At 39.4% G+C, this 24,858-nt stretch overlaps 1 protein-coding gene across 4 annotated transcripts in view; it reads left to right on the plus strand.

Moving 5' to 3' along the window:
• Positions 1-24,858, plus strand: part of adk (adenosine kinase) — a 135,924-nt gene that overhangs the window by 97,743 nt on the left and 13,323 nt on the right. For all 4 annotated transcript variants that reach the window (XM_020711872.1, XM_011488215.3, XM_020711873.1 and 1 more), the window contains one exon: positions 21,091-21,126. In XM_020711872.1, coding sequence (XP_020567531.1) covers positions 21,091-21,126 — 36 coding nt within the window. The remainder of the gene's footprint in view (positions 1-21,090; positions 21,127-24,858) is intronic.

Genomic DNA, 24,858 nt, shown 5'->3' on the forward strand with positions numbered 1-24,858 from the left:
TTTCTTCACATCTTTCCGGATTCGTCATCTGGCTGTGTTTGTTTGATCGACTGCTTGGAAGCCTTATCTCCGTGCCGAGGCCTGTGGCTGTTTATTGCCTCAGTGACGTGTGCAGGGCGGTGGAAGTGCGTGCTCTTTGCTTGTCAGTATGTGTGGGTGATGGCAAGTTCACTAAAGACCCCTCAGGGCATAAGGGGTGCTCTCGAAAAAGAAAAACAATCTGTGGAAGAATTTCCCCTCCCAACAGCTCACCCACAGTGGTCTCAAGACGAAGTCCTTAACGGTAGCTCAAGGAAAATATCCCATCTCCCTCGCCTAAGACAAAGAGATATGACAACAAGATTAGCAAGTTACCTAAATAGTTTAGGATCTTCTTTCCTCTCATCCTGATGGAGCAGCCTGCAGAGAACAGGGAGGACACGAGACATTAACCTCTGCGTGGTTATTCACGAGAATGCATCGACCAACTGGGAGCGAGGAAACATCTCTGAAGCTAGTGAAGCAGAACAATCAGAGTGTCATTGGAAGAAAAGACATGAAATATTAGATGTTGTTCTCCTTCTGTGTATTTTGTGCCGAATTTCAATTGAATTAGCTATTCCTGGGATAAGTCACATGCCTCCCGTACAGAGCCGGAGGGGTACACTGACCTTCAGCGCGGCATTACACTCTGTGACTTGTGTAATGAGTCACAGCCCGCATTACCTATGACCAGTTCCTTTATTTACTCAGATTTTTTTTGGGACAAAGACTCAGACGAAATATTCCTGGAATTTAAGATGTCGTTTGTCACAATCTGTTCTAAACTAAGCTAACGCTATGACTTAAGTGGACATAAGTAACGATGCTGTCAGACACTCTTGGGGCATGTGCCAGCTTCTGGTCTCTACAGCCTGACGCTGGTTGCTGGGGGAAGGGATGCAGGAGTCAGTGTGCAAGGATGTGCAAGTGCTATAAATATATTGCCAAGAGTAAAAATAACCCCTAGCATGCTGGCTCGTGTCCCAGCTGTTTTCCTATTTAATTGTCACTCTCCAAGAGCTTCATTTATGATGGTGTTTACTGTTTTAGTCCCCGGGACCTCTTCTCCAGTCCTCTCATGATGGACAGAGGGTGGGTGAGATTTTTGGATCTTACAATGACCCACAACTTATCTTTGTCTGCCTTTTGTTGACCCAACAACCCAACCTGCCAGTTTCCTGCTGGCTGTCGTCTGAACTTCACTTCATGTGAACTTAAGATCTCCAAAGTTTTTTGTTCTTTTTCAGGACCAGTTAAGTTATTCAAATGTAAGTTTTATTTATAAATATTAATGTTGAGGTCTTAGGGTGAACAGCTTTCAAAGATTCCCCTCGTTTCAAATGGAGGAAAAATATTAATAGTCATTTTTAAATTGTATTTCTGCACCCTTTTATGATATGGTGACATGTTTTGGCTCAAAGATTTAGCTTTTGGTTTTAAACACGCAAATAAAATAAAAAAAAATCTAAACTCATGTTCCTACCTTTTGGGATCTAAGCATGAAATACTTAAAATTTGCGTTTTTAGTGTTTTTAACATGTTCTTGTGGCATTTTTCTAACGATATATTTGAAGAAAATGAATCTCAGAATTGCATTTCAGAGTATTTCTTTATTCAAATTATTGTGAGTCAGAAGCAGACAAAAAATAGGGTCAGGAAAAGATTGTAAGTGTGATGTCCAAGTTACTTATTGCAAGCTACAGCCGCTCCATTCCGATGCATCCACTGCATCCATCGACAAACAGATCCGTGCACGTCTCTGTTTTTCTTGTCCGAGCCCGTGTCTGCTTCAAAACTGTCCGGCTGGATAGCTCCAATATTGCTAACCATTTCTGTTACACTACTAATGTTAGCCTGAAGTTGTGCATGGCTGTCAGCTAGCAGGAGAACACATAAACAGATGGATGATGAGATTGGGGCGGGTTACTCTGCGCTAATAGTCAGAGGCAAATTTTTTATGAACTACTGCTGCTCTACAGAAACTATGTCTTAGAAAACAACACAATTTTTTTTTATTTGTCTAAAAAAATGGCAAAATCACATATAAAATACCACTGGGAAAGCTTTCACAATAGATCAAAAGATGATCTGAGTGGGACTTCAATGAAGTGCAGAAAGCCTTAAACATTTCTTTAAGTATTTATGTAACTTTGGTGTTATTTTAAACATGCTGATCTTAAAATAATTACATTAAAAAAGTGGACATTAGTTTTAGTTATATTTACTTAAGATTAAAATAAATTTAAAGGACTGGCTTGTTTGAAGCGGAAAGAGAAAGGGAATTTATAATCATTTTACAGCACTTTTGTTCATGTAGGGAACATCAGGGAGACTGATTCGCACAGGTGTTTTTGTTTTGCGCCCCTGGGAATCAAACCCTGATATCCCCATCCTGCACTTAACCAACTGAGCTATCCAACTGCTATTTTTGGCTCCCAAGTGAATAATCTAAAGATAGCAAAGTTATTTCATTCATTCATTTTCTAAACCCGTTTTTGTCCCTTTTGGGGTCACAGGGCTGCTGGAGCCTATCCCTGCCGCTTTTTGGTGAAGGCAGGGTACACCCTGGACAGGTCGCAGTCTGACACAGGGACACATCACATTTAAAGAGTAACCAATACATTTTTGGACGGTAGACGGAAGTTGGCGTCCCCTGAGAAAACCGTTGGTGATTCTGTTTCAGGTCCCCCAGCCGGGACTTGAATTGGGGCCTTCTTGCTGTGATGCAGGAGCGCTAACCACTGCGCCACCGTGCAACCCAAAGTTAGTCAGATGGTTAGATCCTAGGGCATTTTGCTTTTGTAGCTTCTTTAGTTGCAGTTATAATGTCTCTGAACTCGTTTAGGGGTCACAGGGCTGCTGGACCCAACACAGATACTGTTGCAGGGCCACACACTCACATGCACACCTAGGGGCTATGTAGAGACACCAATTAACCTATAAAGCATTCTTTTAGACTGAGGGAGAGTGCCCGGAGTGCTCAGAGGACGCCCCTGCATGCACAAGGAGAACATGCAAACTCCTCACAGAAAGAACTCAGCTGGGTTTTGAACCTTCTTTCTGGGAGACAAGAGTGCTAACCACTACACCGTTGAGCAACCCACACTTTGAATGTGATATTGCTGATAGCACAAACTCGTAGCTTTTGATTTCTCAAGCTGAGTGGAAACTCTCATGCCAAAGACATGATATGTCACTGCCAGTCTGTGTGGTGGAGCCACTGTGGGCACAACGCCTCGACTTGATTCGGATCAGCGGCTCAGAAGTCGGATTTCTTAGAACGTGATCTGCCAAGATGATCAAGCAAAAAACTGACTAATGGAGATCACAGGGCGAACAATCTGTGCATCAGTGGTGATGCTTTGCCTTAGTTAGTGTTTTCCCATTGGTTTGGTCTCAGTGCCTAAACTTTCATCCTTTTGCTCATCAGCAAATTAAAAGAATCAACCTTGTGATTTTAATTTAATAGTTATTTTGAATACAAGCATGGCTCCAGCAGGGATCTTAAAGTCCCACTTCGATCATCTTTTGATGTATTGTCAAAGTGTTCCCAGTGATCTTTTAATTATAATTATGTTATTTTTAGCCAAGACAAAAGCATCTGTGTTGTTTTCTGGAAAATAGTTTCTGCAGATTGGCAGGAGTTCACTCAGAGTTGTGGGTGGGACCGCTGACGTGGAGCAACCGGACCCCCTCTCTGTTTACACACTCTTCTACTTTTAACGTTATCAATGCAACAAAAATAACGAGCAATATCAGAGCAATCCAGGCGTACAGTTTTGAGCCAGATACCAGCTCAGATAAGGAAAAAAGAGAAGTACATAAAATCCAGTCATCAACAAGTTGATGCATCGGAATGGAGCAGAGAAGAGAGCGTGTGATGTTCTACGTCACAAAGAAGCTCTTTTTCAAACATCTGCTCCTGATCTACAAGGATTGAATAAAAAAAAAGCTCAAAAAGCTTAATTTTCTTCATATATGTCCTTAATCATCAGAAAAATGTCACAGGAACATGTTAAAAACGCTATTTTCCTCACAGTGGGTCTTTAAGTATTTCACACCTGAAAATATTTAAATTGTCTAAAATTATGATGATTATTATTATTAGAAATGTGTTATGGAATCAGAACAGCAGATGACTTTTAATCAGCTCCTCTTTAATTAGAAATTAGCAGACACCAAATTATCCCATCAGGATATAAAAAACAGCTTAACAGATAAGCTTGTTTCTTGTGTCGTAATAGTTTCTAATGAAAAAGGATGTAAAGTCATAACGTGTCTACTTAGAAGTACTTTAAGTTGCAGTTTTAAGCCAAAACCATCTTAAATTCGGCCAAATGTGGTTGGATTTACTTTTCAAATGTGACAGAAAGATCCTGTTTTTCTTCTGTCTAAAGGTGTTGGCGGCTGAGAAAAAAAAGACAGAAAGCTCCTTTCCTCAATGTGTGAAGTGTTGCTACAATTAACCCGTCAATCTTGCTCTGTGCCTATAGACAGAGAGTTGATTCAGCGCGGTGGAAAAAAAAAAAAAAAACGGTCTCTCTGACACCCTTTTGTTTTTCCTGGCTGTCTGTTTGCGAGTCATGGTACTTTGGGAGCCAGCATGGTTCTGCCAGAGGAGTCCGGCTAACCGCTGTAATTGCGCCGTGCCTTCCCCAGCCCAGGACTGAACCATGAAATATGTGAAAATGCCAGGGTTAAGAGAAGGGGGTCGTTGGCAGTGCAGCATGAAATGTGAGACCATAGAGCATCTTTAACAAGCAGGCACACAGAAAGCCAGCCAGTCGGGCAGCGGGAGCATGTGGTAAAGCCCGCTGAAGGAGAATAATTATGGATGTAAGAGGAGATATTGCAGTGGGAGCAGATCAATAGTTCCTACGTTCTGCTTGCGTTTAGATCAGTATATTTCTGTCACCGTGGGACAGAATGAAGGATATCAGCTTGTTGCTGGTGAGACTTGCAGAAGTTTTAAACACTGGCGGGTTTCCCAGATACCCTTACAGTCTTGAGGCCCGTCCCGCTCCCAAATCGCTGTTGCTTGGTGTTTGGCTGGGTCCTTTTCTCCCATCTCCAATCCTCTTATCCACAGAGTTGGCAGGAGGACTGGCCTTTGTCTACGCACAATTGTATTCCCACAGTCCATTCTACACAGACATGTTTCCCACTGTCATTCAGAGGACTCTTCTTTTCTCCTCATGGTTAGAAAATTCTGGAGAAGGGAACATTTATTCTGAATAAAAACACAATCTGCAAACATTGTGTGTCATCCCATAATAGCAAATAGATTTTTTTTGAGCCTCATTCATTGAATAAGCTTCTTGGTCTGCTCATATTTCAGCTAAATGATGCTATGCTTTTTGCTAATTTATTGAGCTTCAGTATGCGCTTTTGTGCTATTTAGCTCATTGCTATTTTTTCCTTTTTTATGTGTGTAAACATAAAGAAAACATGCTTTTATACTAAATCTACCCTCCATGCAGATTTTGTTTTTTTGTCTGGCAAATGGACATCTAATGCCACATAAACTGATAACACAGAGTGTCATATCTTGTTTTTTTTTTTGTACGGTCGATTTACCCACTCAGAGCTTTCAGGCCCCTTGAGCACACAAATGGTTTGAATTATTCTGAAGGCTTTTTACTTTTTTTTCTTTTTTCCAGCCTTGGTTTTTCATAATCTAAGGCATGCAACTCTCTCCAGAGCAGATCTTTGTTTCTCATTAGGAAGTAAATAGAGCAGGCCAAACGCTCGCATGTTTATGACACGCAGGAGGGTATGGTCACTGTTCTCAACAGTTCTCAGCAGAAAAAAAAAGCTGTTTGCTTTCTTGACCTCTGTCTGCATCTTCAATCAAGCGTCGGTTGCCTTGAGCTTTTTGTGGGCTGAAGGAAACAGTTGGGTTCAAACTTATCAAAGCGTTTGGCGAAAACAAAGGATTCGACAAAACCGATGATTGTCAGGGTGAAAAATGAAAATGTGATCATCATCCAACGACTGAAGTTTAGGGAGAAATACAAAGCCTGTGAAACTGACAAAATAAAACAGCAGTAAACCACACGAGGATGATAAATGTGTCTGAAATAAACTGTTAAGAATAAAAACAATTAAAGAAAGGAGAATTTAATGGTTTTGGTCTCAACAAAAGCTGCAAATCTTACCAGAAAAATGTCTAAAATCATACAAAGTTTATTTATATAAAATAAACAGACATGCAACAGCTTCTTTTGATTGTTCTGTTTGGATTTCTGTATAATAGAACAAAAAAACATCATAAAATCCTTTTTAAAAATAGACTTTAGGCTTTACCACAAAACCAGTAATCTTCTAAAATTTGTCTTGTTATGCTTCTGTAATAGAGTAGGCATCTAAGCATCATAAACTGAATGAATTCTGGACCTGCTGACATAAAACGTGTATTTTGTCAGTGAAATTGAAATGTAAATTGCTGCACCAACCCTGAAAGAGTGCCTCAATGATTGAAGTCTTTTGTTTGCATATGAATGAGTAAGAAAGAGTAATTATTTCCTGGAAAACTTTCCATTCTCTTTAAATGACCTTGATCAAATATTCTTAATAATTAATAAATATTTGAGAAAACTCAAAATGAATTGTTCAAGTATCTTTTTTTCATCCTCAGCTGAGCAATTCAGCCATTACTAATTAAGATATAATTGGTTTTAACTAAAATTAAAAGTATCTACACAAAAATAAAGCATTTCTTTTGTGGATAATTTGGGTAAAAAAAAACATAGATGTTGTATTTATATATTTACCAGTGTTGTTTTGAGGCTTGAAAGGGAAAAAAACTCAGCTTTTGAGACCTGTAGTGATAAAAACCTTTATTAAACATGTCCTCTGCGGCCTTAGAGAAACTGCTGGGTGTTCCAACACAGCGGAGAGCTTGAACCGACGCCTCAGTCACTTGACTTGGTTTTCTGTGTTTCCGTAACCCCCCACTTTGTTTGGGTTTTTTTGTGCTCTGTTGTGGAAATTGCTATATTGTGCAGTGATGTTATATTTTTCACCCCACTTCTGTTATTCTTTAACACCCCCCAAATACAGCCTTCATCTAAATGATGCACCTGTCAGTCAACTGACTCCAGTAACACAACTGCACAGAGCTGTGCGGTCTCTGCTGCATGCATAATATACCTTTTTTTTCATCAATATGATTCAGTTTCATAACTTTGACCCTAGGAGAATTCCTCATCCATTACCAAAACAGTTGTGTTGCTCCTTTTATTTGTTTTCATTTAACAGTTTAGTGGTACAAACACCCAAAAACTGAGCGAAATACTTGTTTTTTCATGAAAGTCTGCTCACATTACAGGGCAATTTAACTTTTTACAAACATATTGAAGAAACGGTCTAAAATTTGTGTTTGATGAGTTTAGAAATGTTTCAATAATGTGAGAAAAAGTTGCATATTGTGCATGCGTGATGGATGCACACGCTGTTCTGTGTAGAGACGGTAATGATTTAAGATCTTTCAAACACAAGACAAGCAGAGAGAAAAGAGGCCCAGCACCGCTGGGACCACAAATGCATCGCTGAGCCTTCACATGGCGCAGTTGTTTGCTGTATTATGGTTTGAAATATTGTTTACTGGAACTTAACCAGATGTGAGGCAGTCACAACATTCACACACTGTGTACTAAATCGCTAAGAAGGAAACAAACACGGACTAGAGATGAACACACCAAAGAGAACAACGCAAAGCAAAACAAGGTGTTTGAAATGATGGAAAATTGAGATCCAAAACATCTGGAACGAGGGGCCGACCGTCAGAGAGTGGGATCTGTGAGGGTCTGATAGCTTAGCACAAAGTTATTTAAAGATCCACTCCAATGAAAAGCCTGCTTTTGGTGATTTGAATATGTTCTTGTGGCACTATTCTCATTATGGAGGACATTTATAAAGACAATTATGCTTAAAATAGCATTTCTGAGTATTTCTTTATTCAAATTGTTGTGAACCAGAAACTAAAGGAACATACTTCCACTGTACTTGGGAATGCAAAGGTTTACAAACATTTTGGGAAGACGGGAAAGTCACAATAGAGAAAATGACTTTAAAGCAGATCCCACTTTTTATTAGGTAAATTTCCAAAAATACATAACTACAACAAAGGTGAGAGGGAGTTTGGAAATCTCAGCTTGAATCACGCAAAAATGTGTGTTGCCAAACGCTCTAAAAACACTTACAGTCCAAGCATAACCCAATGTTCATCATTTTTCGGATGGTACAACAGACCTCTGGTTTTTACTTTTTTACTTTGAAGTTTGTTCAGTTTATATTCATCATTTTGTCAAAGTCTAAGGAGAGGCACCATTGTTCTTGGGGTGGGGTGTGGTGTGTTAAAATAAGACTGTGAGTAAGAGAAAGAATTACCTAAATACTGTTGAAGAAAGTTGCCATTTTTATAATGGCTGAATCTAGTGGAATGTAAAATCTGTTTTTGTTTTTTTTCTTGCATTGAAAATGTAATAAAAAGAATGTGGCAAAAAAAAAAATATTGTGAACCAGGAGCAGAGGAAAAAACGCTGTTGGAAAAAGCTCGTAGCAGACGTAGGTGTTACAGTCGGCGGTCCACAAACTCACTGCTCCGCTCTATTCGGATGCATCCACTTGCAGACAAATAGATCCATGTTTGTCTTTGTTTCAATCATCTGTGTTGGCATCTAGCTTTAAACTGTACGGCTGAACAGCTTCAATAGTGCATGCATATTTATTAGACCATTGATGTTAGGTTGGGCTTGTGAGGGGCTGTTAGCTAACAGGTGTAACAGGAGCTAACACAAACCAGTGTTTTTTAACCTTTTTGAGCCTCGGCACACTTTATCCTTGACAAAAATCCACATCAGCATCCAAAAATTAAAAAAGGAGAAACTCAAAGTCTGTATTGATGTACAGTCCCTCCACAATCTCACATGCATTTTTGTGATAACTTTGGTCAGAAAAAGCTGGAAGTTGCAGCTGTTTTTTCTTAAAGTTGTAATAAAAGTTAAGTTAGTTTTCAGTAATAATTTTCAACTAGATTATTTGAAATTTTACCCTGGTAGTTGTTTTTTCCTCCAGTTTATTAACATGCAATTTGATGTAACCTCACAAAAAAACAAATATATTCTTTCTAAATAGTGATTTAGTTTTTTAAATATTTTTTTAAATGTTGGTGCAAAGGCAACTGTAATTTTTGAACAATATGATAACAATATGTTTGATAAATGTTATACAAAAAAACTAACATTATATTTATGTTTTCTGTAGCTAGACAAAAAGTGAACATGTTGAAGTTTTATTGGTTTTTTTGTCTTAATCAAAAATCAAGTCTTTGAAAACTTTAACTAAAAGTTTTATTTCTTTATAGATTATTAAATTGTTTCAATTTAGTTTAATTGTGTCTGTTGGTAACTTCACCTTAATCCTGTTTCTTGAATGTTGTTATTACTTCTGTTTAAGCTTAACTTTTCATTTTTCAAAAGTGAGTAAAGTCTGACAGCGAATTTGTCCTTCAATCCAGACATTTTTAGAAAAGTTTTTCAGTTAAAAAGATGACTTGGACCAAACTCTGGGATATTTGGCTGTTAATAAACACAAACCTTGAAGGAGAACTAAACTGATTTCTGATTTCATAAAGAAGATTTAAAAACTGTTTTATGTGTATTCGTTGTGGTTTCAAGACGTTTATCAGGGAAGACTCATTATAGCGCAGAGATGCTGTCACTTTAACACAAGTCATCCTGGGAGATGTAGTGCAATATGCGTCTCTGAGCTTTATTATTTTGATCACTTGTTCCACGGTCTGATACTGGATCCCGTGGAAAGCTACACCGCTAAAGAAGAGCTTTAGCTGTTATTTTTGCTGGAACTGAGAGACTTTAGGAGCTAAATCGGAACAAGGAAGTGAAGACTTTTACCACTACTGATTGGTCAGACTGATGACGTATGATTAGGGGTCCAAGAATGATTGGTGGAGACAGCTGAAGGGGTGGCACTTTTCCGAAAACAGAGCTGAAGCTCCGGCTAAATCGCGGTGCTGTCATTCTCATCAAAGTGTCTTTAATAGAATCAAATAAACAGAAATAAAAAAGAATTTTATGATCTTTCATATTCCTGACTACTCAGTGTTTTATCAGGGCCTGTTTTGATGAACCCACAGCTGATATCCTGGAGAAGGTAAATGTTTTTAGATCAGTGAAAATGGGTAATTTCCCACGGCACACCTGACCACATCTCATGGCACACCGGTTGGTGTAAATTCAACTTCAGAGTTGAATTTCTAATGAACTACTGTTGCTCTGCGGAAATGTCCTACAAAAAGACACAGATTTTTTGATTGATGGTTAAAAACACCATAATCATGATTAAAAGATGACTGGGAACACTTTTGAAATAGACCAAACAATGATTGGAGTAGGACTTTAATGGTAAAAAGAAATGGAAAGTAAAGCAGCCACTCAAAAAGCTTCTGCTCTGAACTCTGTTCCCACTGTTAATCTCTTAACCACGTCCAATAGAGATCACCGGTTTGTAGTCGGGAGGCATTGTGTGTTGACCCCTTGTTAGAACCCAGAGGTGAGATATGTGATAAAAGCCTTTAGTGCCGATAAGAGCCTATGGTTCATAACTAGTTCCCCCAACCATCCAGTACTTCCACAGCTTCTGTTTGCCCCCCCAAAGATTTGCTGATTCTGGCTCTATCTGGGGTTACATCCACTGTTCTGAAGCAGATATGCAAACCCTGCCTCCCTACCCTGAGATGCTATCGGTGGAGATATTTATGTACTGCACATGTTTCCGATTGTTTAACCTTTGGACCTGTGCTGGGGGTGCTGCTGTTCTCCCCGTGGGATTACCATGGAGACTTTCTCCTGCCCTTGTAGACCCACTGTGACAGAAAGGAGCAAAGGCTATTCATTTAAGTGTATAATGGACTGGGCGGAAAGAGCATTGTTAAAAGCTGGGAATATAAAACCCACAAACTTTTGCATCTAACTTTATCTTTAATCATCATTCAAGTTTATTATTTTACAATTTCAGAGTTAGTTTTTTTTTACTTGGAAGGTATAAAATGTATCATCTATTTATCCTGTTTAATGCCTTAGTCACTGTCTTTACAGGTGGATACAGGCTGTCTGCAGACAAAAAATAGGCAAACCTATATGAGGCTTAGAGGTGGCTTTCACAAAACCTTTAGATCATAAGCCACTCAGTAAGCCCGTAAAGCAAAAATGTTCTTGCACATTTTTTTCTACAGGCATGCTGCTAGCGACAGGTCGTAGCGAAAACATATAAACAACACTTAAGGGGAAGTAAGGGGAAGTAGGTGAGACGACGGCACGCTGTATAGATTGCTAATTTTTTCAACCTCCCCAAATCCTGCGCTCTGTGCAAGGGGCTTGTTAGTGGTGTTAGAGTGAAAGATACGCCCCTTGCATACAGCCTGCCGGTTACAAATTAGGGAATTAGAGAGAGTGTAGTTTGTGGAGAATGTAGCGTGGACATCCTGTAGTCGCCTATGTATCACCTGCACACCCAGTGTGTGAAGCATTTGCACCCAATCAGTAAGGAGCCGATGTGCACACCTTACTAATGACTAAAGTACCACAACATCACCCCTACGCCATCAGTGTATTTAACTTGCACTATCCTTACAAATTATTTAAAATACACTTACCACATGCACAACATTGTACGTTCCATTTTCATGGCGTTTTCTAAGGTGGTCGCACAAGCCTCAAGGGAACTACAAGACACAGCTATGCTGACCTTAAGACGCAACCCTCAATGACCCTCCAAGGACCCAGACAACCCAAGAACCGCCAGCACCCGTACGGGTCAACCCCTCTTAACAGTGCATTTTATTTATGCAGCTTCAATCCACAACTAACTTCATTTTTACACTAAAACACCCTACTTAGCTCTGATTTTTAAAATTTTGTCTGATACAGTGGTGGTATAGGTTACACGAAGAAACATTTAACACAATTTTCATATTCAGCATGTAGGCAGCGGAAGTGTTGAGGAAAGACTGTTTAACTGAAGGAAATACTGAAAAAAAACTCATCTGTTTCGACTAGTTTGGGTTGATTTAAAAGAGATGAACAGAGAAACAGTGGATGGATGGTCCAGTATTTGATTAAACAAACACCCTAAGCTAACATTAGGCAATAATAAACTCCACTATTTGCATCCTTTTTTTATTGTCAAAGCAACACGGAGCACTCTGTGGTCAAAAGGGGACGGTCAGTAACAGGTGTGTCATCTTTACTCCCAGTAACTATGAAAATATTATTTTTCCTGGAAAGTTTCTTTCCTTTTTTTTGATACTAAGTTATTGCTGCCTGTAAGCCAGTGCTCTGCAGAGTTTGTGCCATGTCTCTGGGCATTTGAAAGCAGCTATCTGTGCTTGCTCATTAACGCCTATTTTTAGTGGGATTTTCTTTTTCCCAAAATTATATAAATATCCTAAATTGCATCCAACAAGAAATTAGAGTTTATCGTTTAAATGTTAGAAGCTTTAACAGAATCACCAGAAAATACTAAATAACTCACTAGATCAGTTTTGTTTAGTGAAAAAGAAAATACATTTGCATGTCCTTATGAACATGGTTAGAATGTCAGATTATCCATTCTACTCTAAGTATAATCTGTCATTCATGGGGTTTAGGTATTTAAGACAGATTTTGTTTTGTGGTTCGTTTTTGCAGCCCTGAGCTTTGTCACTTTCAGAAGTTGTCATAGGCTTTATGAACTTCCTCATGGACGGAGTTTTGCTAAGCCGTGTGCAAATCCTGATTGTTTATGTTGCAAGCCAGCCAGGGAGAATGGGACTAATTATGCTGTCTTCTGCAGAGAGAACAAGTAAAACCATTTGACATTGAACATAAAAGAAGAAAAAAAAAACATTCTGGATTATTAAAAAAAAAAAAAACCACAAGAGTGAAAGTACACATTTAAACACTATATTCAAAAACATGAGCTTTAATAACTCGCTTTAGATGTTTTGATATTGTCACCTTGAAATCCTTTAGTTTTTCTCAAGCTTTTATAACACAGAGCTATTCATCTGTTAATATATTTAGTTTAAATGCAGGTTTACTACCCAGTTATAGTATTAAGAAAATACTCATTTTTATTGTAAATTGATATTGCAGTAATCTTTTTTCTGTAAAATACTTATTTATAATCAAAGTGCTGACAGCTTACATTAGATAATCATGCAACACATATTTATTCTAGCTTAAAGGCTGCCAAAAACTTTTGATACAAGTAAAAGGTTAATACTTTAATCCCCTTTAGAGACTAATGTAAAAGTGAAGCTACGTTCACACCGCCCTCAGCACGCATGGTCACTGAATCCATGCTAAAGATTAAACCAGGTTGAACTTTAACCAATCGGGACTTGGATTTGGTAGTGACATTTGGATGTCTCTTTTAATTCACATAAATGCCTTCCATTTGAAAATTGATCATGGTAGAGACATGACTAATCGCCGTTTGTGCCTGGCGGGAATTATGACATCAAGTCTTTTGTTTATCAGAATCCAGCTGTTGAAAAAAAAAAGTGTGGAGGAAGATTCGCAAGATTTTCACCGCTTTGACATTTTGCACCAAGCCTCTTCCAACTGTAGGTGGCGGACATAAACAAATAACAGAGAAAAAGAACAAGAAAAAGAAGCCCCTCCCTCCTTGTCCATTGTGAACATCATATGCTAAAAATAACACACAGTAGGCGTGAGTGTAGCATTAGACAGGAAATCAATTGTTAGTTATGTTTTGAAAAGGACAAATTGACATTTAAAAAACATGGGTTTGTTTTTTTCTTATTTATGTTTCTCGTGTTGCCTCTGGATATCATGAAAAATGAAAGATTATCTCACATTTAGTGTAAAAATATGCATGCCTTGATGAAAGTAACAGATTCAAATCTACAAATAAAAGCCAACAACTGCAAACAATACGTAGTCGCGTCTAAATGAGGAATCGTAAGAAGGAATTTGCTACTTAGTGGCTCGGTAAAAGCTGATTGAAATCCCATCAGCTGTTGCCGAGTAAATTCCCAAAGGCAGTAAAAAGCGACTGCTGCCTCTGGAGTGTGTTGTTCCTGCGTGTGTTTACCCCGGTGTTTGTCGTGTGTCATGCTTGAGCGGGATCGCTGCATTCTCCTGGGAGCTTTGGGAGGGCTCGGCACAGGTGATTTATTCCCCCTTATCTCTCCTGCAGAGTCGCAAGCAAGCCGCCTTCTTTCCGCCCTGTGCATCCCTATCAGCCTGTGTGAATTTATTAATAATTACCTGCATTTCTTTATCAGCTCACATATCTGTGGGGTGGCAGGTTTCTGTTAGCAAGCACCTGGACGGAGATGCCCCAACGTTCAGAAGGACATGTGTTAGAGGCCAAAATCCTCCATGGTTCCATTATCTTGATAAGTTACCTAATCTCCTCCCCCAGCTTTTAATGTTTGCTGTAAGTATTCTGGTTGGAAACACTTGATTTAAAAGCCAGATGTCAGTTTACTGGGCATTTGAAAGCCGTCTGACTCACCTCGCTGATGGCTTACAAGCAGTAAATTAGAAAAATATGCTGTTCTTAAATATATATATATATAAAAATAAAAAAAACGCCCCAAACCACCCTCCGCGGGTGGTTTCTCCTCCAAGCTCGGGTCCTCTACCAGAGGCCTGGGAGCTTGAGGGTCCTGCGCAGTATCTTAGCTGTTCCTAGCACTGCGCTTTTCTGGACTGAGAGGTCTGAGGTCTTTCCAGGTATCTGTTGTCACTCCTCCAGATTGGGGGTTACTGCCCCGAGTGCTCCAATTACCACAGGCACCACTGTCACCTTCACTTTCCATGCTTTCTCCAGTTCTTCTCTGAGTCCCTGGTATTTCTCCAGTTTCTCATGTTCCTTCTTCCTGATGTTCCCATCGCTTTGCACTGCCACATCCACCACAACGGCTTTCCTCTGTTCTTTGTCCACCACTACAATGTCTGGTTGTTTCGCCATTACCATCCTATCAGTCTGGATCTGGAAGTCCCACAGGATCTTTGCCCTCTCATTCTCAACCACCTTCGGAGGTGTTTCCCATTTTGACCTTGGGGTTTCCAGTCCATATTCTGCACACTTGTTCCTGTATATTATTCCAGCAACTTGATTGTGGCGCTCCATGTATGCTTTCCCTGCCAGTATCTTACATCCTGCAGTTATGTGCTGGATTGTTTCAGGTGCCTCTTTGCACAGCCTACACCTTCCTTGGGTCTTGTCTGGTGTGGTAGATTTATATATATATATATATATATATATATATATATATATATATATATATATATATATATATATATATATATATATATATATATATGTGGCGTGATTATTTGACTCTACTTTGTTTATCTCATTTTCTAACTTTTTGAATTTTTGGCTGAAACGACTCGCTTTTAGTAGCAACAAAATATAGTTCTTTAACACTTTGAAGTCTTTGAAAGGCACAGACAGGAAGAAGAAAAAGGTTTGTTGTAAATAGCTTGTCAGGGTTTTACCCTCCTCACTGTTGTCCGCCCGCCCCCATCAACCACCACCACCATCATACGCACATCATGTCAAATACAATTCAATTTCTGCCTCTGCCTCAGCTTGGGCTAACACTGTCAAACAAATGCTTATTTTCTGAATGGCCTGGGGGAGTTCCGCTTTTCAGCTTATCAACATTTATTAACCTTAGCACTCAGGCTTGCTCTTTGATTCAGATTCTTTGGGAAACGCTGAAATTGGATTTTTTTTCCCCCCTGAATCAGTACAGCTGTGACATATGCTGAACAACTTGTTACACAGAGGGGGGAAATGCTTAAATGCTTGTTACTTGGAATATATTATCTTGAAAGCCAAAGGTTTGTGTAGTTTTGCTGATTGTTGTGTCCCCTTAGGGACTAACTCTCATTGACATTCAGTAAAAAAGTTGCTTTCTTTTGGCCTTTTTTTGGTTTAAAGTCCTTTTGGAATTATATTTTCCTTTATTGCTATGCTTTGTAAGGTTGTGGACCAGATGCATCTGTTGAACAACCCCAATTATTATGAATCTAAATACTTAACTTATGTTACAACTGCCTTTACAGGTTGTCTATGGGCAAAAAATGGGCAAACCTGTACAGGGCACACAGGTCGCTTGCTCAAAATATCAAAGTGGTTGACCTCAGTGATCCTGCTAGACGGAAATGTTGATGTTTTTTTAATGCTGTGAGCAACAGATCGTAGTGACCACTTTGTACAACACTTAAGGAGAAGTAAGGGTGAAGGAGGTGAGATGCTGGCGTGTCCTACAGATTACTCTAGCTCCCAAATCATGCTACTGCGCAAGTGGCACGTTGGGGCTATTCAAGTGATAAGTGCGCACCCCTTGTGCACAGCATAACTGTTAAAAATTATTAAATTATACAATCAGTGCACAGATTATTTGAGCATCCTATAGGCATCCTAGGGACACTTGCATATCACCTGCACGTCCTGTGCATGCAGCATTTGTTCAAGGTCTGTAAGGTTAACTGAAATGTGTTGTAAAGGCTCCGTACGATGGCATCACTGTACGCCATGAGGGTGTGCACCTTATAATGTTACAGCAACCCGCGTCCAAGTGGCCTGTTTCAATGAAAGTCAATGTAAACGCACTTCAGTGAACATTTCATGTTTCCGCATTGAAAACTTTCCCGTTCATGTGTAGCTACACACATTTTTTGGGCTGTTTGCAGGGTTGTACGTGTCAAACCCTTGGCCAATAAATATGTGTTGCAAGGTAAACTAGGTCAAACTAATCAGGTACTTGGATTTGGTAGTGACAAATGCATGGCCTTAATTGACCAAAGTGTCAACCGTTTAGAAAATCGATTATGGAGAAATGAGTCAAGGACAAATGAATAATTCCGATTGGTGACCTGCTGGAATTATATGACAGCAAGACTTTAATCTATTTAATAGAGCTATAAAATAAAAAGCCGGGAGCAAGATTTGTGAGATTTGTACCGCTTCAACATTTCACACCAAGCCTCTTCGAACTTCAGGTGACAGACATATGCTAGTACACAGTAACAAAATAAATAAGAAGCCCCTCCCTGCTTGTCCAGTGTGAGCACTTGTACTGTACATCACATGTCACATGCTTGATATGTCCATAGCTTAAGACTTTTATTCTCAAATGTATAATTATTTGTAGATTTAGTTCTATATAAGCACTCTCCTATAAGGATTTTTGTCTTTTTTCTTAACCATTTTTGTTTAAAAGTAGTGGTTAATATTTAGCAGCTACATAAAAACATGTTTTCATATTTTTTTCTAAACCTAGCAATCCTCATTTAAATTGTCAAGGCAACCAAAGTGTGTAGATTTACAAATGGCTCTTTGGTTGAGGCGTCTATTTCTGTTTTCATTTTGGCTAGTTGGCAAAATGAAAACATAGACTCCCACCCCCCTGACTGGGCTCTGGATTATTAGCTTAAGCTCTCTAAAAATATCCCTTTGACTGTTTAAGCCTCTGACAGCAACAACATCTCACACATTCAGATAACTTTATATTAACCATGGCTGCAGAGGGCTCACGCGCTCAGCCTCCCTTGTTATCTCTTACCTTGTTTGCCCAAAGAGGAGAAAAGGCGGATTCTGCAACCGTCCTCTCCCTTTTGAAATGAGACTCGGCAGCAGATCCTCAGAAGCAAGCATGCGATCTCTGAATAAACAAGATGCCTTTTTGAGCGCGAGAGGATTTGTCCAGATGTCACTCCAAGCACTTGTCATTGTTGCGGCAGCTGTAGAGGCACATGGGACTTCATTTGGAAACCGTCTTCCACAACATACCAAAACAGCACATGTCAAATGTGAGGCATTCACAGCCTAAAACCCAACATTTTTTATTAGTAATGCCATAAGCTCTTTAAGAAATGGCGGCTTTAATTGCTTGTCTCTGTCATTTTATTGCCTATGTAGGTAATTGCATATTTATGCCATAGAATATTTATCATGCCAATGTACTGGGTTTAGCTTGGCTTATATTACAAATATTATTGATTCATGCCAACTCAAAGAAATTAATAAAATCCCTGAAAGGATTAAAGTGTTCACATGTGTCTCATAGACACTGCTTCAATTATCTTTTCTTCTTACACCCACACTCCTCCGAAAGGCTTCTTTTTCACAAATATTATAGCTGCTAACTAGAGGGAGACCGGGGATGAAGTGGAGCTGTGTGCCGCTAATCAGCGCCGCCGCTGTCTTTGCTCATATTTATACGTCTCTTTTAAATGCTTTGATATGAAATATCACTGTTTTGACAAGGCCCTTTTCAAGCCGCTCTTGTCTCTGCGAGATGCCTCTTGCTTGTCGATGATTGAACGTTCCTGAGGAGAAAAGTCAATATGTGGTCATAAATAAAGGAAAACAAATATGAGACCTGAGCCCTCAATAGATTGAAAAGGCAAAGGGAGGTAAAAGGAGAAGACGGCTCTACCTTTAATGATTATCAAACCACTTTTTGACTGCAGCAACTAAATGTCTAGTGTATGTGTGTGTGTGTGTGTGTGGGTGTGTGTGGGTGGGTGTGTGTGTGTGTGTGTGTAGGGTGATAAATTGACATATTCCCGGTGCCGGGAAGTTGATCCAAAGCAGAGAGCCATGAGGCTCCCCTCCAGGGACCAGTAACCTCATTGTTCCATGTCATCTCCTCCCATTCTGTTTGAGGACCAGGTTGTCAACTTCTCCCCAAGGTCACACAAACACTCGCCCCCCCTTTTGCAGATAATTGGATCATTTAGAATCATAGCTTCAACTTATTGCCCTGTCCCGGGTCAGAAGTGAATTTGGTTCACAAGGTTGTCTGTCCTGATTTGCGGCATCTTTTTGAGCTGACGAACAACAGCTTCTGTCATGGGCTAAATAAAAGATCACTGCTGATATTTTTGAAGATAAACCTTGTTTTTTTATGTTGTTGCTGTAAATAATTTTTAATTTAAAAAAGTTCAATTGACCCAGTAGACTGAGTGTCTTTTGTAATTAAATCATAATTTCTTCTGACTAAACACTTTTACATTTTTATTATATTTGGTTTTCCTTACTTAACCAGCTACTTTTAAATGTCTGTAATGTTTTTCAAATTATGTGGTAAAAGTTTGTTTTAGACTTTTTTATTGCATGTAAATACATTCACATGTAGCATGTGACAAGTTATGTTAATGTGCAGCACAGTGTTGTATTTAATCCATCAGCAATGTAACACTATTTCAGTCAGGAACTGGAACAAAAACTGGAACAAAAACCTGAGCAGGAAGTTCTGAAAAGCCGACACTTAAATACAATGAGGGGAATGAACTGAAATTTAAAATAGAACATGACCAAAACCATAACATTACTGACAAAAACTAAACCAATCGTCACAATTTGCTCAAAACATATCATATGGAGGCAAAACCATTTAGACATTTTCTTAAGTAATTGATTAACGAGGAGGATATGGTTTTAATATATATTTTAGCTGTGTTTTTTTGCTAAATGAAACAGAGAAACGTTTTCACAACACAAACTTTCTTTTAACTAATGTCATTTATCTTTGACTGGACTGTACATGTCACAAATATTTCTGTGATCAGATTTTTTCTGTAGATTTTGTGAGGTTTCGTTTCTAACAAAATAATTATGATAACTGGGATATTGGATAAAAAGCACGTGTGGAGAAAATAAAGAAATTTGCCTCTGAGAAATGGGCGAGACCACTCCTGCTCATTAAGCCCACCCTACTTCCCGACATCCATCTGTTTACACTCTCTCCTGCTAGCTTACAACCCCCCACAACCCCAACCAAACATTACCGGTGCAACTAAAATGGCGAGCAATATTGGAGCCCTCCAGCTGTACAGTTTCGAGCCAGACCAGTAAAACAAAGAAGTAAATGGATCTAGTCGTTTACAAGTCGATGCATCAGAATGAAGTGGAGCAGGGAGCATGTGGCTTGCTGTAGTAGATTATACGTCACACCTACAAGCTTATTCAGACTGCGCTTTTGCATCTGCTCCTGATTCATGACGATTTGAATAAACAGATATCCAAAAGTGAACAACCCTGGGAGTATTTCGGGCAGACAACTCGAGCAGTGCGTTTACCTGGTTACTTCTCCCTGCGGGCGGTTCAGTCAAATCAACTCACCTGTTCAGCATCCTACTTAAGTCCAGTCCAATCCTCTTCTTCCATTTCCGCAAGCTCTGCTTCCACCTGTGAGCTCCGTTAGGGGTAGTTTAATACCCAAAGTTTTCTATGAGGATCTTTGTTTTATGTATCTGAACGGAGCCTCATGGCAAACTAAAAGAAATATGGAGTAAATCTTCTGCTAAACTAAAAGAAATGTGGAATAAATCATCTTTACTGTATGAGTTGTCTGACTGAAATGCTTTATTTCCATCATGAGAAGAATTCCACAAATCCCACAGTTTAAAAAAGTTTGAAGAAGATTGCAGATTCAAATGTACTTTAACTGATCTTTTCTGTTTTCTAAATGGTTAGCAATAATACCCTGAATAAATGGTGCATAGTTGCCTGCTGGTCTTGTTAGCAATTGGATAAAAAACATAAACCCCTTTGCCAGACATATAACTTCCCTTTTTCTGTGGGAGGACCACCACTGACCAACTGAACGTAAAGAAGTCGGAAAATGCAAGGTTCTGCATCCATTCGGAGTTATTAGCTGTGACATTTAACTCAAAGCAAATGCATGGTTAGGTAAAGTGCTCCTATCAGGAGGTTAAAAATCTACAGTCTAATCAGCACTTAAGAACCTCAGCATCAGGGAATCCTCACATACCTGCACATATTCATTGCTACGACTGATGCACTGCTATCTCTGATAACATCATGTCTGGTAATAGTTTAAACAGTCGGGTTGCAGTCCTAATATTAGCTTAAATGAGCAATTTTACTGTGACATGAGAGACAGAGGCAAGTGAAATGTCTTTACTTAATGCCTGTAGTTTGACATTGTTTCGTGTTTGTCTCTGTAATTAACTCCTTAATTGTGAGTGTGCATGTTTTTCTCTTTTCCAGGAGGCGGCCACATTTGCCAAAGAGCAGGGCTTTGAGGTGAGTTGACCAGATATTGCACAGTGAAAAGATCCTAAAGGTTTATTTTTGCTGATAATGAAGTTCTTTTGGACAGTGATTGATGTGCTATTATACTCTCCAGGCCTTGCAGCAGTTGCTATGGAAACCTGGCAGTCGTCATGGTTTCTTTGTTCAGCCAGCTCTCTGTTATGACGCACTCTGCTAGGTCTGCACCCAACATCGCCTACAGATGTTATTTATTGAATTTTGAAAAGCCTCTTGGGAAGCTGAGAAGTTGGGCATGGTTTCAAGCTTTTCTCTGCAGGCGTGCGGCTCATCAGGTTGCCTGGTTAAAAAGCCTCCTCATTATCTTCTTTGCGTTCGGGGATGTTACTGTATGCCTTCTCTTCGCTGCTACAACATTACACCACACTGGAACCCCTCTGTAGTGTTTTAATAACCAAATGAAAGGCACCTGTGGTTTTACATTATGGAAATGAAGATTGCATTCCCTGGTATCGCTTATAATGTGTGTTTTAAAGGCAGACTCCCTCTTAAATGTGCAATTCATTTCCCCTCTGCTCTGTTTTCTTCTTTTGCATATTTTCTGCATCTCTGTTTAATAAAACACAAATAGCCACCTTTATTTTTTGAAGCTCAGGTATTTTAAGTAGCATCTCTGTTTCAGGAGCAGCAGTCCCTTAAATATGGCTCCGCTCTGTGTGAATAATTGTCATCCAGAATCACTAACGGTGTGATCAACGTGACTAGAATAGAAATGCAATCCTGATGGCAGTGACAGGTTTAAGAGAGAAGGGCTGAAGACAGGAGGAGGGGTGGGGGGAAGACAGGGGGGGGGGGGGGGTGTTGCTTGTGGTAATAGAGGGGGCCTCACATAAAGAGAAAAAAAAGCACAAAGGGCAAAGTGAAGCCTCTGCTTGTAGTTACAATTCTTTGACATTTTCTGTGTCAACCTGATTTGGCAGAACACTCTGCGAAATTGCGTTGGATGAATGTGATTTCTCAGATAACACCAGTGGTGTGTACTGTACTTGCTTCTCTTCTAGGTGGTCATAATTCTGAGATGTTTTCTTCACAGTTCTTCTCGTCACTTTCTGATTTTTTGCTTTCTTTTCGTGATCTGACCCCTTGACTGCCAAGTTTTAGCTTTCAAAGACATAATTTAAGCAGAAAAACTCCTAATCAGATTATTAAATATAAATGTAAGTATTTTTCCAGTTTTAGGGCAAACTATGTCAGTGTCTAAAACCTAAATTACTGTAACAAAGATTTCCATAAAATTATCTTGACTTTAGATTTGGAATTGGAAATTGTTTATTTCAAGCAATCAAAGCAAAAAAAATACAAAAACAACATAAACATATATGCAAATATATGTTGTACATATGTCATAAAATTGACAAAAATATGTTATTCTAAAAATGGCTAACATTAAAAAAAGATTATTCAACTTTTTTATTTTGAAATTATAAGAATACATTTTTATATTATATTAAGTCTTTTAAGCCAAAACTTTTTTTTACAGTTGCTGTAATACATTGAAAGTTTTTTTTTTTTATTGACTTGATTATTTGAATCTGTTAAAACTTTTAGTCTTTTAGATTTTCCAGATAAATACCATAGCATAAATGGGAAATGGCATTTCCTTATATAATGCTTTTCGACTTTCCTGGAAGACCCAAAGAACTTGATGCTACGTTCACACTGGACCTGCTGTGATATGTGTTCAATAACGTGCGTTTAGCATATAGTGTTCCCACTGAACTGTAGCTACCTGATACTATTGCGTGTCAACCTCCTACAATTGGAAGAGGGTTGGTGTGAAAAATTGAAGTGATGCAAATCTTGTGAGTCTTGCTCCCGGCTTTTTCCTTCTCAACTCAGTTCTCAAATAAAAAAGACTTAAGGCCCGTACACACCGGGACGAATATTCGCCAGGCGTTATTCGCCAGCGTTTTTCGCCACGTTTTTTGTGTTCACACCCAGGCGATTTTCGCTGACGGTGAGCCGAGCGAACATGCAATTTCATTCCCTGACCTTAGATGGCGCTTAATGTAAACAGAAATACTCCTGTACACAAGGTGGCGCTGCGCAACTTTACGCTTCTTAAAGTCGCTTTTCACTCAGAAGAAGATAGCAAGTATTTACGCGCTTGTCAGAATAATACAAAGAAAACATGAATATTTCAAGCATCAGTAGCTCCAACTGGTACTTGGTAAGGGGATATTTAAGAATGTCCGTCATTATTTCTTTGCGGCAGTGTTGACGCTACTTGGCGTCTATCTTCTTCGCTGGTATGTGTGCTCAGCAAGGCAGTTTTGTGTTTGAGCGCCCCCAAGTTGTGTTTTACTGTAACTTCAGAAACTCCAGACACGTGTGCAAAAGCGCCATTCTCATTGGTCGAATAGATTTCGACGCGATGCGTCGAAAAAAAAAAACGAACCCGAGGCGTTTTTTTTTTTTGACGCTTTGTCGCGTGGCGTTTTTTCGCGTGTGCACACTCTCATTGGTGCCCTTTGTTTTAGTCACGAGGCGTTAAACGTCGGCGAAAATCGCCGGCGAAATTCGTCCCGGTGTGAACAGGCCTTTAGAGTCATGTTTATTTCTTCTCCATGATGAATTTACAAATGGTTGGCACTTCTGTGAATTAGAAAGGATACCATGTATACATCACTACCAAATTCAGTCCCCTGATTGGTTAAAGTTCAACCTAGTTAGTTGTAGAAACTTGGGTAGTAACGCGTGAACACGATAGTATTGAATGCGAAAGCCTAAAATAAGCATATATGAGCATTACCATAGACTTTTAATTGAAAGTGGTGGCTTAAACGTACGTTTTCAGTCACGCTCCCATTCACCCATCCAGACACACATATTCACACACTGATTGCAGCTTTGCTGCCTAAGACTGGCACCAACCTGTAACAACCAGGAGCAAAGTGAAGTTCACTGTCTAGCCAAAGGATGCTTTGACCCAAGGGCAGGCACGGCAGGAACCAAACCCACAATCTTCTGATCAGAGGTCGGCCCATAGTGACACCACAGTCACAAAAATGCATCTAGTGATAGAAGAGGATTTTTTTTTTTTTAATTGGGGGCTGGACCCTAGAATACTGGGAGGCCAGAAGGGAACGCCCCATTTCCTTCATAACAACTCCCCAACAGAAAGTAATTAGACAACTAACCAAGCTGACTATGACAGCCAGGTACACTTTACCGTCAAGGCCATGTATAAATAGTGAGAAATACTTCATCAACTGTAACAATATTCCACATTTTTCGATCTTCTGCAACTAGACAAACCCCCCCCCCCCCAAAAAAAACAGATTTACAATTGGGACCATTAGCTCTTTAGATATGGACTGTCAAAGATATTCATTCATCTCTTCCAGTACTGGAAGTCCTTTATCAGCTGTAGTCAACTAAAAGAGGTTATCTTGAGTCCAGCATCAGATTTCTAAAGCAACCATGATGATATATTGACGGTAGCCAATCTGAAACCACAACATAATGTGCTTTTAATATTTCCCAAAGCGCTATAATCGTCACATTATGGTTGACTAACAAAAAATGACAGCAGTTCTCCCGTATAAATACAAGATAAAGAGCTTGGCCTCTCCAACACAGCAATCAGCAGATCTGAACACAGTTGCCTGATTGTGATCTGTTTCCTTTAAAGGCTCAAAGAACTCTCTGCATCACAGCTCTAATTGAATCTCTCCCTTGCAGTGTTTTTCAAGCAGCCTGCAG

This window comes from Oryzias latipes, chromosome 19, assembly GCF_002234675.1.
Source record: "Oryzias latipes chromosome 19, ASM223467v1".
Classification (NCBI taxonomy): Eukaryota; Metazoa; Chordata; class Actinopteri; order Beloniformes; family Adrianichthyidae; genus Oryzias; species Oryzias latipes.